At 42.4% G+C, this 16976-nt stretch overlaps 1 protein-coding gene across 2 annotated transcripts in view; it reads left to right on the top strand.

Annotated features, from left to right (window-relative positions):
• The window catches only part of NHSL2 (NHS like 2), a 135994-nt gene that overhangs the window by 91218 nt on the left and 27800 nt on the right, over nt 1–16976 (top strand). For both annotated transcript variants that reach the window (XM_069986357.1, XM_069986358.1), the window contains exon 2: nt 11048–11185. In XM_069986357.1, the coding sequence (XP_069842458.1) occupies nt 11048–11185 (138 nt within the window). The remainder of the gene's footprint in view (nt 1–11047; nt 11186–16976) is intronic.

Here is a 16976-nt window from a genome sequence, read left to right as displayed (position 1 = left end):
ATAGTCATATGGTGCCATATGACCACCAGCACAACACATGGTAGACAAGAGAGTGCTGTGCAGTCCGAGTAATAGTGCAGATCTGTTAGTGATGCAGCAGAGACCTGAGATATAAGACGGCTGGGTGTAAGGGAATAATGCTGAATAATCCTGCCCCGTAATGCTCATTTATGCCTTCCTATTATATTTTCTCCTTTTATACCCTGACTCATAACTCATAGAAAAAAACATGCTGCAAACAGATGTAAATACACACACCCTCTCTTCTTAACCACAACCACAGGGCATGTCCTCTTCCCTGACATGGAAGGCGGGTGTGTGCGGTGAGTTATATTGAGCTGTTAGAAGTTTGGGGACACTGTCACTGCGAGGAGGCGATGCTTTAAGGTAGGAGCTCTCAGCCCCTTAAGTAGCCAATTTATTCTGAAAATAATGGTTACTCCCTGACAACAAGCTTATAGAATAGGGAAAGCCCAATGGCAGCAACATCTCTACCTCCAGTTGGTTTCATGTGACAACAAACATAATGACAATTATGGAGTCAATCAGCGCAACATAAGAAGAGCCTGGAGGGTCAATAGACAATGACTTGTTACCACAAACGTGCTTTAAGTGGTCAGGGACGTTGTGTCTTGTCTTACAGCTGTAAGATGTTAAGTGTTAGTTTCTGTTAATCTGGTGAAGAAGTGTTGGGTTACATGTAAAGCAGCTGCGTACTGTCATATTGGGTGATGCCTGACTGTATTATCAGTCCTGTATATACTGAAGAGGACATGGACTGTTCACATATAGAACATACTCAGCTCTGCTGTATCTAAATAAGGGACTGGTATTTACTGGGAGCACAGTCTATGAGGAAAGAGTTCCTGTAAAGAAATGTATAACTATAGCAATATGAGTAAGTGTTCTCTTTATTTTCGTCTGTGTTGACTGATATAATAGAACAATTCTTGAAGGGATGATATGGTTAGACAATAAAGGGTTTTACATGAAAAATACTGAGGGTCTCATAGGTAGGAGTCTGACCGCTGGAATCCTTACGAATCATGGGGGGTCCCTTGTCTACTTTTTTTATCCATATCAATATCCTCTCCCATCCCTTCATGAACATGTGTCTTTTTGAACCATACTATGGAGCGGTGCTCAGACAGTACAACACTGATCCATTCTACTCTGGGGGCTAGAAAAATACAGCTGAATACAGTGCACAGCTTTGTCCAGCCCATAGAGGTGAATAGAGAACTAGTGTGCAAGTCCCACCACCTCTCCACTCAAACAGGGGGACAGGAGACCTCTGTTTTGTGGTCAGTGGGGGTCCCAGCACTCTCATAACCAGCAGGTTAGTATCTGCAGGTTAGTATCTTTCATGGGAAAAAAAATTGTCAGCCTCATAGACATTAAGGGGCACATTTATAAAATGCGTACACTATGGGAAAGGTGGTGATTTTTGCACAGACCACCCGGTATGCCACATAGACAGCCTTTTTCTATAGCCCTAAATGGACTGGTCATTATACACTGTTCCCAGACAGTCTAATAGTGATTGGACCTATAAGTGCAGTATTTGGCAGGTCTGGGCTCCTAACTCTCTACATTCAATATGAAGACCCCAGATAACACTAATAACAAGAAAGTTTCACTTGCTGCTAATGAGACATTCTGTTCTGTTCACATAGAAACTGCCCTACTAGGATTCCCAGTGAGGACGCAGGCGTAATATAGAAGCTGGGGTTGTTATGGGAACTGAGCATAGATAATAGTAGAAATAACCCTAGGGATGTAGTACCCAATTCTTTTAGTGATGGACTGTGGCCTTGGAATATACTTAGAAGTATCATATTACATTTAGTGTTCATTTACAATATATGAACAATGGGGCAGATTTATCAAACATGGTGTAAAGTGAAACTGGCTCAGTTGCCCCTAGCAACCAATCAGATTCCACATCTCATTCCTTACAGACTCTTTGGAAAACGAAAGGTGGAATCTGATTGGTTGCTAGGGGCAACTGAGCCACTTTCACTTTACACCATGTTTGATAAATCTCCCCCAATATCTATTACCTATTAGAGTCACCCTCCCCTTCTATACAAAACTATCTGGTCAGCAGTATAATAAAGTCATGGTAGGCACCATCACATATTGTAGTCAAGGGTATAAATTTATTGGGAGTTAACTGGGAGTTATATATGACCACCCTCTGACTTATATAGGGGGATCTAATACTAATGCAAGAAGAAATAGGGTCACTGCCCCCACTTTACTCAGATGATGATGCACTTATTTTATGTACAGCCCCCTATGTGTAGTGCTGCATCTTATCCTCTTTCTTTAGACCCACTACCATGAGTATAGATTGGTTACGTTTCCGAGCTAAGGCAGAACTTAGAAGTTCTCTGGAATCATTTTCTTTATATTTAATGAAGACATTGTCCATTCTTCCTCACAAGAAAGTGCAGGTTTCTGATTCCCCAAATATAATGATATATAAGAGACTGCTGCTTTACAAGATGGGACAAGTCAATAATACGATTCCTCCCTGTTGCCCTGGAGGGATGAGAATACAAGAGCTGAGCGCTCATATCGATAGCATCAATTCTAGAGATGCACGAAGGGCGTGTATGGGAAAACGCATGTCACCTTTACTTCACTGTCTTCTGAGGAATTGGACATTTTATGGTATTTTTAGTGACATGTTGTACAACAAGGAGTAGGACAACCTTATTATGTAATTAGATATAGAAAAAAAACAAAGCAGGGTATAAACAATGGAGTGAATAGATGTCCATTTGTTTCAACCAACCTTTGTTTTCTCTCCCTTTGCATAGAGCTGATGGCAGGATTCCCTGAAACATAGCGCCCTGCAGTCAGGTTGTAGTCGTAGGCGACAATCTAGAAATGCGATCTGAGTCTATAACAACATATTAATAAAAATATGACCAACTTCAAAGGTGTTGTGCGTGGTAGAGAATTCCATTTTATATGCTGTATTATGACATATAAAGACAGCAGAGGTGGGAACACCACTTAAGACAATGCTTGCTTAGTGTCTAGAAAAAATTCTAACAATTTGTTACCGGTCAACCCAAGGATCTGGGATTATATTAATCTAAAGAAATTGTCAGGAGCTGTCCGGCTCCCGCACCACCAGAGCCAACGGCGTCCCTAGTTAACGGCAGGGTTGCTAGGGGTGCGGCGGCATCCTACTGTATAGCCATGGCCGGGGCTTTTCTGCACCTGGCTGAGCGGCACATGTGTTTAGCATTAGCTGTCACTGACTGGTGGACGTCACCGCCAGTAAGCTTGTGGTTTTTTTCTGGGGCTGAAGTCTCAGCACCAATCACGCTTGGGGCCCCATAAGTATCCACCCCTGTCTACCATACTCTGAGTGTTATCTTGACCTAGCATTATCTCCCTGATTTGTTATACTGGTATCTTGGACCTCCTGGCTTTGACTTTTGAGCACTATTTTGGAATAAGTTTTTGTGCTGAGCTGACCGCTAGTTATTGACCCAGACCTCTGACCCTGACAATGTCGCCCAGTTGTCCGCTGCTGTCAAGAGCAGTCGAGGCAAATAGGCAGGGACATTGGGGCGGGTGTCAGAGCCAGGGCTTCACCTGTCTTTTGTCACCCAGTCCCCAAGACCAGACAGAAATGTTCTAAAAACAAACACTACTTACCTCTTAAATCCCCCATCACTCCAGCTCTGATGCCCAAGTGCTCCCTGCAGTGATTGTATATTCTCCTGCAACTGCTCATGCTGTGTCATACACTAGGCTTGTGACCACCATTTGGCACATCGTTGCTCCAAGAGAATAAGCAAAGACTTCAGCGACCCCCAGAACACTGGAGTGGTGGGGGATTCTACAGTAGGGTAATGTCTAGTCTATAACGTTCCCTGCTGTTACGTTAATTAACTCCTGATAACCCCTTTATTTCTAATTGTAATTTGCAGTTTGCACCGAACTAGGGTTCATTAAAACCAAAGATAATAATATGGGATTCAGACAATGAACTAGAAGTAAAGGCTCGTAGTTATAGTAACATCAGCGGTAAATGGCCAGTGACGGAAAATTAAAGCAAACCTGGTTTCGTTTCCCATAGTAAAACCAATGACAGCTCAGCTTTTATTTAAAATTAGCAATGTGCATTAATAGTATGACCTAAGATAGGGACATGAAAAAGCTTATGCATGCCGGTATTTTCAAAAAGAGTCTGTTGTGACCTTAAGGCAAAACTTTTAGAACTGGTAAATTCGCTCCACTTACAAAAACTACATTTTACGTTGGGTATGCAACTGGAAGCCACTGGGTGTTTATGTCATGGCAAAAGTCCAGGTTGCCCAATGTCTTTAGAAAAGGAGCCAAGCCGAAGATGACTGTATTGCTAGAAAGTTGACCAGGCTGACCAATATGGAACTACAGGTGCCAGTTATTATGGTGTGGCATGTCAATTTGAATCGTAAGGCATACAGATTAAGTCTTCTTCGGGAGATAAAAACCAAACAAGAAACCAAAATGCTATGAATTTTCATTGACTTGAGGGACAGATTCGAAGAGGACAAATTTACTGACCGGCTGGTGTTCAGCAATGAGGCCGCCTTTCACTTCAGCTTAAAGGTTGTTTGCCGCAGCATTAGAATTTGAGACTCAGAAAAACCCATATGTCCTTATTGAGCACCAAAATAAACGTGTTCTTTGCAAGTCTATAGTCCTCCCTTTTATGTTGAGGATACTGTCACTGGCCACTCCTGCCTCTACTTGGTAAAGGAATGGTTTTTGATCTGAGGCAACACATCGCTCAAGTAGTGGAGTCCATATCCAAGGATATGCTCACATATGTCTGGACAGGACTAGGCTACCGCCTGTTATGTTCTTTCAGTGATGAATAGAGGGCCATAATTTTGCACCATTCTTTTTGAATCACCCTCTATGCAAAATTTGCATGAGTAAAAGGGTCAATATAAGGCTTTGGGAAGAATTATTCACTGTACAACACTGTAGCACTTCATTGATTTATTACTGAAAGGCATTTCTATCATTGGTATAAAAAAGACTCTACAGTAAGTGGTTATACAGTAGAAAGCTTTAACACACTATCTATAATGGATATTAACAATGGAGAAGACATTAGTCTCATATGTATTTGTATTGAGAGTTAAAATTTGGAGGTTTATTTGGTCCCTCACTAAGTAAAACTGGTCACTACTACCCAGGGAGGATAGTTTTGCCGTATCTGGGAATAACTAGGTCTGAGAAATATAAAGACTGACAAACATTTTTCCTTTTTCAACCATTGTATATGTAATTGCTGGGATTGATTTGCTGTTTTTCCTTCATATTAAATATTTTTTCTTTAGTGAATTTCTTAGTGTAAATAGTTACATCCAAAAGCTTAGAAAACAGTCTAGAGCTGATCCTCCTCCAAGCTCTCACATATTCTCACATGGTTCCCACGCTTTTTATAAGCAATCCAACTAATACCGTCTTAGGCCATGTTCACACGGAGTGGCCAGTCTCTGAAAAGATCATCCCGGCCGATACTGCAGTACCGGCCAGATGATGCAGGGGCATCCGTGTGCCCCCGCATCAGAACTGCCCACAGCACACAATGAAGTAAGCGTCTGGAGCCGCTCGCTTCATTGTGTGAACAGACAGAGCTTTCTGCGGTGCTATTCAATGAATAGTGGCTGCAAAAAACTGACATGTCAGTTCTTTGTGGTGCCGCAAGAGATCCCGGCCGAAGCGTATACTATGTGTATACACTCCAGCCGGGATCCCATAGAAGGCTAAGCAGCGTAGCTTTTAGTAAAAAGTACGGCCGTTGTTGCAAAATAGGGTGAGGATGCTAGGCTCAGGGGGTCTGACTAGGAGCTTCATAATCACACTCCACTAAACATGATTCATGCCCCCTTAGCCTTCTGATTACCATTCCTCCAAGCCTAGCATTCCTCCCCATTATGTAATAGAGTTCCCACCCATCTGACTAAGCTGACTAAAGTAATGTATGGTCAACCAAATAGTAAAAACAATATACTTAGGGAAATGGGGGGGGCATCCTTTTTTAAAATCCTCTGAGGCTATAAAATAATTTTTGGTCAAAACTTTTTAGACTGGCTACTGGTACGCTTTAAGTTACTAGTACATATTGATATGTAGCTCCAAACAAAGCATTGCTCTGAGAAGCTGTGCTATATATATATATATATATACTCTAGAAAAGAGGAAGGCTTGCTGACAGCTGAGAAAACTATACAGTTACACCCAAATCCCAGCGGGGTCATGTGTGTATTCAAGGGTCACGCCGTAATGTTCAAAAACATATGCAAATTGGTGTCACATAGGGGGGCTCTTATAAACCAGAATATCAAGCCCCCTCTGAATTTATAATATTGGTAACACTTGATGTGGTCGTTCGATATCCGAATCAAGAAATGACTTGAGTGCTAGATGACTAATAACGAGGCTACCAAAATCTGAATGAAAGCATCCCGGCCTGTAGAAATACCATGCTAGGGAACTAGGCTATAATAGAGCTTTCTATGATGGATGGATAGATGGATGACACGGTTTATAATACCCAACAATGATAATTCGCTGGTGTATATGTCCTGACACAGCATCGGTTACATTACTCTGCCATAACACACTTCCAGAATGTTTCATTTATACAGGTGACACATCTTCGTATTATTAGCCACACATATTACCATCTCTCACTCGGTGGTGCCCCAGTTATATCACTTGTATAAACTGTTCTGCACGATGGTATACATTCCTGCAGTAATAAAATTGAACAAAAGGGGAAGCGATTGTTTTCTGTTGGCAGTTGCTTAGATCTCAGGAAACTAATTTCGTAAAGGAAATAGGATTATGAAACTATATTTCTCCATAAGCGACCTACCCATGTGCCCTGTACCCTTCATTAGCTCATATTGTTCTGCTTTATAATATATATCCTCCTAACATATCAAAGAAACCCTACTATATAAAACACCAACATATCCTGCCGTACTTTATGATCAATGAATCAAAAACATACAAAATATTAGGAAAATCTAACAAAATGAATAAACAATGAGATAAAAAGGATCCTGCCTGCAAATGGCTGCAGTCCACAGGAAGGGGAAAGGGGGGACTGGGGCATGTAGACGGTCCCTATCTACTGTTTCAATGGCCGGTTTGTTGCCTAAGGTCTCCTAATATGTCATTTTAAGTAAAACCTGCATTCCCTATGAATCAGATAAGTCTTAAGCATCTTTTTTGAAAACTCTGGACCAGATTTATAAAGCGTGTAAAATATACACTGGTTTAAACTGCCTGCAGCAACCAATCGCAGCTCAGCTTTCATTTTACCAGAGCTGAAAGCTGAACTGTGATTGGTCGATATGGGCAGTTTACACCAGTGAATATTTTACATCCTTTGATAAATCTCTTAAAATCCTAAGTCTTCCAGTACTTATCAGCTGCTGTATGTCTTGCAGGAAGTGGTGTATTCTGTCCAGTCTGGCACAGTGCCAAGGGCGTAACTACCACTGTAGCAGCCATAGAGGGGTAAAACAGCAGAGGCACTGGACAACCAGCATAGGTATGGGGGTGGGGGTAGATGTTTGGCTGTCACTGTTATATAAGGCACATGTGGTATGGGTTCATTGGTATGGAAGGCATCTGTGGCTGCCAGTATTATGGGGGAATGTAGCTGTAAAGGTTTAGCTTTGGCTGTCCAGGCATGATGGGAGTTGTAGAACCAAGATTCCCTGCTCTATGCTCATAAGAACAATAAAATGTATAAGAAATAAGAACAACCTCATATAGTGCCTGTCTAGCAGTGTGCCACATTGCTTTACCCTTCATTTGTTCCAGGAAAAACATGTGAAGTTCATGGATAAATATGCACCAGGGGCTATTTTCATCTCTAACATTTATGTGTGGTCCTGGTTCAGACCCCTTCATGCATCACCTAGCGTAACAGGTCATCCACTAATAGAGTTCACCATAGCAGCTTTATAGGAACCCCCCACGGTACTTATGTGTGAATGGGGGCAGTAGAGACTTGCCATTCATTCTGCACCATGAATTCTAGGCTGAGATTGCTCCTTAATCCGAATCTTAGAGGTTCTAGAGGCAGAAATAGGAATACGCTTTTTTAGTTTTTAACGTTACATTGTATTTTGTCCACACCTCACTGATTTTCATATGGGTGGGGGACATGACAACGACAACAACAGAAAGTTCACACCGCTGACACAAAGTGAAGAAAATACTGTGTGAGGCAGGCAGGGCAGTTTCATGGTGAAGAAATAGTGACAAACAAGAAGTAACCATAAACGGCAAAAGTAATAACATAAGTGATTCTGGATAGCAACCACAACGACGTTACATCTGTATCTGAGCGAGCTTTATCCTCTCTGCTATAGGACTGGAGGCTTGGCAGACACACCCCATGTGATCATTTGTAGCCCTTTGTATGCCAATGTTGTTACTTTCATATTAAGGATAGCATTCATTCTAAATACAATGGTACCTTGGTTTAACCCTTTAATGACAGAGTCAGTTTTCATTTTTGCGCTTTTTGTTTTTGCGTGTTTAAAAGGCCATAGCACTTGCATATTTTCACCTACAGACCCACATGAGCCCTTACTTTTTGGGACACCAATTATACTTTGCAATTAAAGACTTCACTTTTCCATAAAATATGGTGCGATACCAGAAAAAAAATTATTTGTGCAGTGAAATTAGGGAAAAAAAAGGTGCAATTCTTTTTATTTTGAGGGGTTTCGTGTTTACGCCGTTAGCCCTATAGTAAAACTGACACATTAGCTATGTTCCTCAAGTCAATAAAATTACAATGATATGTAACTTGTATAACTTTTATTTTATTTGATGGCTTTAAAAAAATTAAAACCTTTAAAAAAAAAACATAAAATGTCTTTAAAATTTCCATCCTTATAACGCTTTTATTGTTTGTGGGGCTGTGTTAGGTGTCATTTTTTTTCGCCACAATCTGTTCTTTGTTTCGGTACCTTGCTTGCATATATGCGACTTTTTGATCAGTTTTTATTACATTTTTTCTGCATTTGATGTAGACAAAAATGTGCAATTTTGCACTTTGGCGGGTTTTTGAGCTTACGCAGTTTACAGTGCAAGATCAGGAATGTGATAATTTAATAGTTTAGGCGATTACGCACACGGCGATACCAAATATGTTATTTATTTATTTTTATTTATAAAATGGGGGAAAAGGGGGGTGCTTTAAACTTTTATCAGGGGAGGGGATTTTTTATTAATAAAAACACTTTTTTTCACATACAGTAATTAGAAGCCCCCTGAGGGACTTTTATATACGCAGCACTGATCTCCCATTGAGATCAATGCTGTGTATATAATAGAGCAATGAGCCATCAGATCACATTGACTGCCGAGCTGGGATCAGCGTCATCCAGACAAGGGATCTCCCCTCAGCGATCGCATCTTGGGGGGAAATAAGGGAAGACACCAGGGATAGGGAAGCAAGCACTATTTAAATGCAGCGGTCAGCTTTGACAGCTGCATTTAAATATTTAATTAGCTGGGAGCGGCGATCGGCTGCGATGGCTAATACCCTTGGTCCCCAGCTGCACATAGCAACAGGAACAGGAGTGTGGAGGTAATCTCTTTATAGCTGTAACCCCTCTCTCCCTGGACAGAGAGTGCCGCTTTGCTGTGTTCACATATGCCCTACTTATTCCTTCATGCTCCCTGCAGTCTCTTGTCTGCCCTTGTGTTTCCCATCCTTTCCATTCCTGCTATAATATGCCTGCATTCACACTCAACTATACACACTTCTGCTATAATGTGCCTGCACTCACACTCAGCTATACACACTGCTACTATAATGTGCCTGCACTTACACTCAACCATTCACACTGTTGTATAGAAAAGTTTCTGTCACTGTCCTCCTGCACAGCTCTGTGATTCTCACTTCCTGATTGGTCCATGCTGAACACCCCCCCTTCCCTATTGCTGTCATGTGACCAGACAGACTTCTGGCAGCAGCCCTGCTTCTCTATTCTCGCCTGTTGTACTACGCTACTGCATTATGGGGATCTGCAGTTCCATCCTGTATCTAGAAACTGCTGCTGTTTTTTCAGGTTTATGCACTTACTATACATTATACTTCACATGCTGATTGCTGTACTATACAGTAACTTATAATATGACATATCCAGCTTTTTAAATGTTTGTTTTACCTGTAATTCAGAACAAAAAAATCATTATTTTTGAAGTGTGGAACCAATTGTCTGCATTTCAATGATTCCTTATGGAAAAATTTGCTTTGGTTTAAGAGTGATTTGGATTACAAGCACGGTCCCGGAACAAAATATGCTCATTATCCAAGGCACCACTGTATTCTAATTTTACATATTATTCTAATTTTTGCAAGCAAAATGGATAGGTTGACGGGAATCTGCCATGGAGATCCTGGTATAATGACTCGGTGACAGGTCCATTGATTATAATCAGCCATGTTTAGAGAAAATATAACCCCAGTGTTATGTGCCAGCCTTGGGGAGAAGCGTCTGCCGGACAGCTCCACTTTGCTTATCTTGCTATGATTGACAGGCCTCTCGCTATTTTTGTATAGAAGGAGACCTGTCAATCATGTTGAGCCAGATGGGAGAAGCTTAAGGAATCTGCTATAACCCACTGTTATAGCTATGTTTTCTCAAAAATACTGCATTGCTTTAGACGTGTACATAGTGTAGGTGATTATAATCATCCAACCTGTTGCTAAATTATTCTGCAGTATGTTCTTGGCGACAGATTGTGTTAAATTCATGTGATTTTACGATTGTTTGTGAAAGAAGGAAGAAGAAATTATTAAAGAGTTTTACAATTGGACATAGAAGGCTAAGGTCGGAACTCAGTGCAAAACCCACACCCAACCTGAGGACAGAGAGAAAGTAGCTATGTTGATTTAAGCCTGGATAAGCCCTTTAAGTAGAAAAATAGGATATGTGGCAAGCCTGCCAATAACATGTTGTATATTTCCTATCTTTTCTTATAGCTGCCTCAACTTTAGACCACTCCAAGCTGAGCAATTGGCAACAGCAGCCTGTAAACGTATTCCTGACATCGAAACGTCCTCCATGTGTAGAGGAGCTTCACCAAGAAGCTGAACTCAACCTACAGAGTCTACTTCAAGGTAAGAGAGACTATATCCATTCATTATGTTGCTATAATAAGTCAGTTATGTTATGTGCTCCTTGGTCATCCACCATATACATGTATCCCCATTCATATCATGTCATAAATTCTTTCCACATTTGGACAATGCCATACAAGATGCAGAAGAAGACTGGCATTCCTGCTGATCCCACCACCTACCCTCTGAGCATGGTACCCTCAGCCCCTTCCCGTAATTTAGGAGAGCTATATGACCCTCCAGCTATTACCCAACACAGATTTGCTAACATTGCTGTCAATGTGGAGTAGGGCAGTCCTGTGTATAGGAAAGGATAGCTCGACCTGATCATTCTCCTCTATAGTATACATACTCTTGCATTTGGAATAGGAACAGGGTGCATATCTGTGGCAAGTAGAATAAGATTTTGTTCACTAGATGACATGGTTGTCAGATATAATTGCTGCTGTAAAGAAGGGACATTTGTATATGAAAACATTTTATCTTTTACATGTATAGTAATACTTATATAATAAGCTTATAGGAGATGTGACCAGCCTGTTGGTGTCTATTAAGATTTGTCTACACCAGGGATTTGTCTGGAGACATGAGATGCCTTCATAGTGGCTGCACTGAACCATGCATTACCTTACATACTATGTTATGTACATGGGCAGCTGGGGAACGCACAATATCCATCAATCATGTAACATAGGTCCTATTAAAAAAGAAATAATTCAAAATAATAAGTATTACTTTCTTCAAGATCTGAGAACTTAAGGACCTAAGTAATATACCATCAATGCCATTGCTATAGTATAAAAATAATTCTTTTACAGTCATTACATGTGTTCCACAGAAACCATCCCTTTACTAAGAATTTGCAGGAAACGAACTACAGGAGTTATTTTGCTGAAGCACAACGCTCAGCCTTGGTTATGGGTCTCTGGGGGGACGCGATGTTAAGGACACAAGCCACATTTCTTCCTTTCTCACCAATACAGTCAGCAGTTTTTCCAATCAGTAACTTTGCCAAGAGGCCTCATTCACATCCGAACTCCCCAGTAATTCTCTCCTTTGTTTTCACTGTGCTGTATATTATAGCTAATGTTCTGCAGGGACATCATAAAAGAGAATAGCATGAAACTGAGAACCTATAAGACATACATTAATGAACCAGATGTGTGAAATGGGCCGCCAACTGGACAGCCCGAAAATAAATAGAAGAAGCCAAAAAAAGTGGCAATTATACAGCAAGTGCTAAGAAACCAAAAAGTGACTTTATATACTGTAATATACATTCATGGAAATAGATCTTCAATCAGTGTAAGTGTCAGCTCATTGGCAATTTCTTGTACATAACATACAGGAACATACAGTGTATTATGTAGAACCAGTGCTGGACTAGCCCACCGGAGGACCGGAGAATCTTTTGGCAGGCCCCCAGATTAGAACCTGCACAAACACTGACTGACACGTTGTTTCTCACAGGTTCTTCATTGGTGGGCCCCCAAGGATCATTTTCTCTGGTGGGCCCCAGATACCCCAGTCCGACACTGTGTAAAACCTTCTTGTAGAAAATGTACCATTGCACATTCAATGAGGCCTCAGATCTATGGCTGATGAACAGGATTTTAGAGGACTGAAACAAATATAGCCCAACGTTAGTCAGAACAGGGGGGTGGCAGGGGCTTCAGATGAACAGAGCTGAAGTGCAATCCCAGTAAGCACAGTTGCTCCTTCATTCTGCTGATTATCAGGGGATCCTGTAGTCAGACCTCCGCCACTTAAAGATTGATAACCTATCCTTATGCTGCGTCTACACGTAACGATTATCGTGCGAATTTGCGCGATAACGATCAAATTCGAACGATAATCGAACGTGTAAATGCAGCGAACTATTAAACGACGAACGAAAAATCGTTCGTTTTGATCTTTCAACATGTCATCAAATCGTCGTTCGCAAAAAATTCGCCGATCTGCGTAAACAGTAGTCGAGCGATAGTCCGGCCGCCCGCAGCTCCGCCCGCAGCCCCCTTCGCTGGCTTAATCGCCACCCCCGCCGCTCTGATCGCCGCCACCGCCGCTATGATCGCCACCCCCGCCGCCGCTCCGGTCGCCCCCCCCCCCCCCCTGCCGCTCTGATCGCCACCCCTGCCGCCGCTCCGATCACCCCCCCGCCACCGCTTCGATCGCCCCCGCCGCGAGCATACATTACCTGCTCCGCGTAGCAGGTTTTCCGACATCCCCGGCTCCCCTCTTCAGTGCACTGATTGGCTGAAGAGGGGAGCCGGGAATTTCAAATGGCTCCTCTTCAGCCAATCAGTGCTGCCTTGCATTGATTGGCTGAAGAGGGGAGCCGGGAATTTCAAACGGCTCCTCTTCAGCCAATCAGTGCTGAAGAGGAGCACTGATTGGCTGAAGAGGAGCGGTTTGAAATTTCCGGCTCCCCTCTTCAGCCAATCAGTGCACTGAAGAGGGGAGCCAGGGATGTCGGAAGACCTGCTACGCGGAGCAGGCAACGTATGCTCGCGGCGGGGGCGATCGGAGCGGTGATGGGGGGGCAATCAGAGCGGCGGCAGGGGTGTTGATCGGGGTGGCGGGGGTGGCGATCAGAGCGGCGGCGAGGGTGGCGTTCGGGGCGGCGGGGGTGGCGATCGGGGCCGGGCTGCGGATGAGTGGGGGACTGGGCTGCGGGCGAAGGGCCGGGCTGCGAGCAGGGGGCCGGGCTGTGAGCGGGGGGCCGGGCTGCGGGCGGGCGATCGCAAAACGATTGCAAAACGATTTTTTCCGTACGATATATCGTACCATCTAAATGCTGATCGTTATTAAAAAAAAATCGTTACTCCAACATCGTTAATCGTACGATCGGGCCAATTATCGTTTTGTGTAAACGCAGCATAAGTATAAGATATTTATAAATGTCTAAAGGGTCACTCCAGCATGGGTAAACTTTTGATATAGTACTGCAGTTATATAGAAAATAATAAAGAAGCTATTCTTATCTTCTTGGTGATTTAATAAAAACTTAAAGATTCCATAATTTCTGGATGCTGTCAGATCTCCTTTCTTGATGTCTCTGTGACATGCCAAATGTTCTTTTTAAATGACAGAGACACTTACAATTTCAATTACTGACGGCTAAATGTTCATACATTAAACTGATATGTCTTCCTACTGCTATGTTAAACTGCTTTGTCTTCCATAAACATGTGCCCTGAATGTGAAAAAGATAGTATCCCACTGCCAGACAGCTCTAGCAACAGCTTATGTACATAATGTACATGGTGTATGGGGTTTCTTTAGTTTTGAGAAACCCCTTTAGGTTCAACATCATGAATACTTCTCCTATGTTTAATACCAGGGCCGGACTGGCTATCTGGCCTTTCGGGCAATTGCCAACGGGGGCCACTCCCCTGCTTGGGGCAGGCTCCTCTGCCTTCTTGATCCTGTCTGCACCTAAGTCTGTAGAGGGCTGTGTAGTACAGATGCATGCATTAGTCCTCCTTAATACAGGGGGTGCTGCGGGGCCTCTCTGCAGCTTCTACCGTGGAGTGCTCTACACAATGGACGGAGCCTACATCTGCCCTGTTTATTACTGTCCTGCAGTCTGGATGGGAGAATGGAGGATGTAGGGAAGGCTTCAGCAGGAGCAACTCTATTTGCAGTCCCATCCGCTTCTGGAAGACCAGTGACTTCTGTAACTATTCATGGGCTGCTGTCTTTAGAAGACTGTGGGTTCAGCAAGGAAAATAAGTGTATACATGTATGTGTAAATGCAGAGTGCATATGAATGTATGTATGTATGTATATGTAGTGCATATGGATATGTATGTAGGTACGTCTGTATATGCATTGTGTGGCTGTGTTAGTGTGCGTATGGATGTGTGTGCACATGCAGTGTGTGTATATGTTTGTCTAAGTGTGCATATGGATGTGTATGTATGTGTATTGCAGTTTGTGTAAGTAAGCAGGATTAACAATGTTAAATTCTTACCTTCTCTGTGGCGCACGCCGGCCGTAACCCACTGATGGGGGGGCGCAGATTACTGCGCCATGCCTGAGCTAGAAAAAAGGGCTGGCCAGCTTTACTAACAGGTGTGCGCCTCTAGTAAATCCAGCCTGGGAAATAGGGGCAGGGTTTTATTTGGTGGATAGTGGATAGATACCATTACGTGTAAAATGTAAACTTACCACCTCTGTAGTGTGAGTAATACGTAGATCATTGCTGCAGCTTACCTAGAGTTTACGCAGTCAGTTCGACTAGTTGGAGAGAAAATTAGCTGGGAACTTCTTATAGAAAACTGGTGTTTATAACTAGTGCTGATCCTTCTGGGACAAGGCTTCTCTTATCGGGCTAAATCTGGGTTCTCATTACATTTTGTGTCTGTGTTTCAAAGGTTTACACCTGATAAGCCCTCTCTGCGTTTTTCTTAAGTTTGTGTTATATTGTATCCGAAAATTGTGCCCAAAAACAATGAAAAATTGTCCTGCAAAACAGGAGCTCCTAGCTAAAGCAATGTACAGCAAAATCAAACAACGTTTTTGGTTCACTTTGTATTTCTAAGCTCTTCCATTCATTTCCCATGATAATCTCTCCTTCATCCACAAATATTTTGCAGTCCGACACCTGTGAATATTTTGTAAGACTTCAGCCAGCTTTGTGTTTCCCTGGTGGAAACATAAACTAAAGATAAGTATAGGAGAGATGCAGGCGACGTAAGCGGTCGCTCTGACATTTATAGGAACTTGCAGCATTCAGCAGTTGTTTGTTCTTCTTCTGCCCTGACAATATCCCTTTGTCATCATCTCTTGTCATTTCATGTCCAAAGGCAGCACAGGCCATACGACACATCAGAAACAGGTTGTGTAGGCAGACCTTCCAGGGAGAATAGGGGGTGGGGTTTTAGCCAGAAGTATTATAGTCAGGAACAAGCGCACAACCTTGGAGTATCCATAGTCCAGTAGTAGGGAACCTTGGCTCTCCAGCTGTTGCAAAACTACAACTCCTATCATGCCAGGACAGTTAAAGGTCAAGGATGGCGCTGTTTCTTGCATAACCCCTTTAAAAATTACAGCTTAGGGCTCAGTCACACTAGCGTTTTTCTTTCTTTCTAACGGATCCGTCCATATTAATTAAACGGATGAGCATAAACTGATTGCAAAATGTTCATCTTTTTTTAATGGTCCGTTTGTATTTTGGCTTAAAAAATCTGACTTTTGAACATCAGTTTGCATCCATTTGCATCAGTCAGCATCCGTTTTTCTATCCGTTTATTTTTCTTCTTTGCTTTCTTGCTGCTTCTGCGCATGCTCAGTGCAAAAACGGATGAAAAAAACGGATGTGAACGGAAATACCTTCCGTTTTAGATCCGTCCTCATTGACTACAATGTAAAAAAAAAAACGGAAGTGCACTTTCCGTTTGTGATCCGTTTTTTTAAGCGGAAAGAAAAATACTGCAAACACTATTATTCTTCAGTTCAAAAAAACGGATCTTGAACGGATTGCATGCAAACGGAGCACAATTAGGGCAAACGGAGCACACTAAAATATCATGGGAATCTATGGGGATTTTAACGGATCCGGACAGTTTCCGTTTTGCTTACTCCAAAACGGAAAAGGTAGACGGAATGGTGCCGGATGGTCAAACGCTGATGTGAACGTAGCCTTACAGTGCAAAAGACATCACACTGCTTCATGGATGAAAACATAAGATCTATATGGTTTACAATCTGGTGATGGAAAGCAATGTTATCTTAAATATAGGTTTGTTTGTTTTTTTATTTAGTTAAGCAAAACAAAATTGATAGA

Source organism: Dendropsophus ebraccatus, chromosome 10 (assembly GCF_027789765.1).
Source record: "Dendropsophus ebraccatus isolate aDenEbr1 chromosome 10, aDenEbr1.pat, whole genome shotgun sequence".
Classification (NCBI taxonomy): Eukaryota; Metazoa; Chordata; class Amphibia; order Anura; family Hylidae; genus Dendropsophus; species Dendropsophus ebraccatus.
This window is presented reverse-complemented; position numbering and strand designations above follow the sequence as displayed.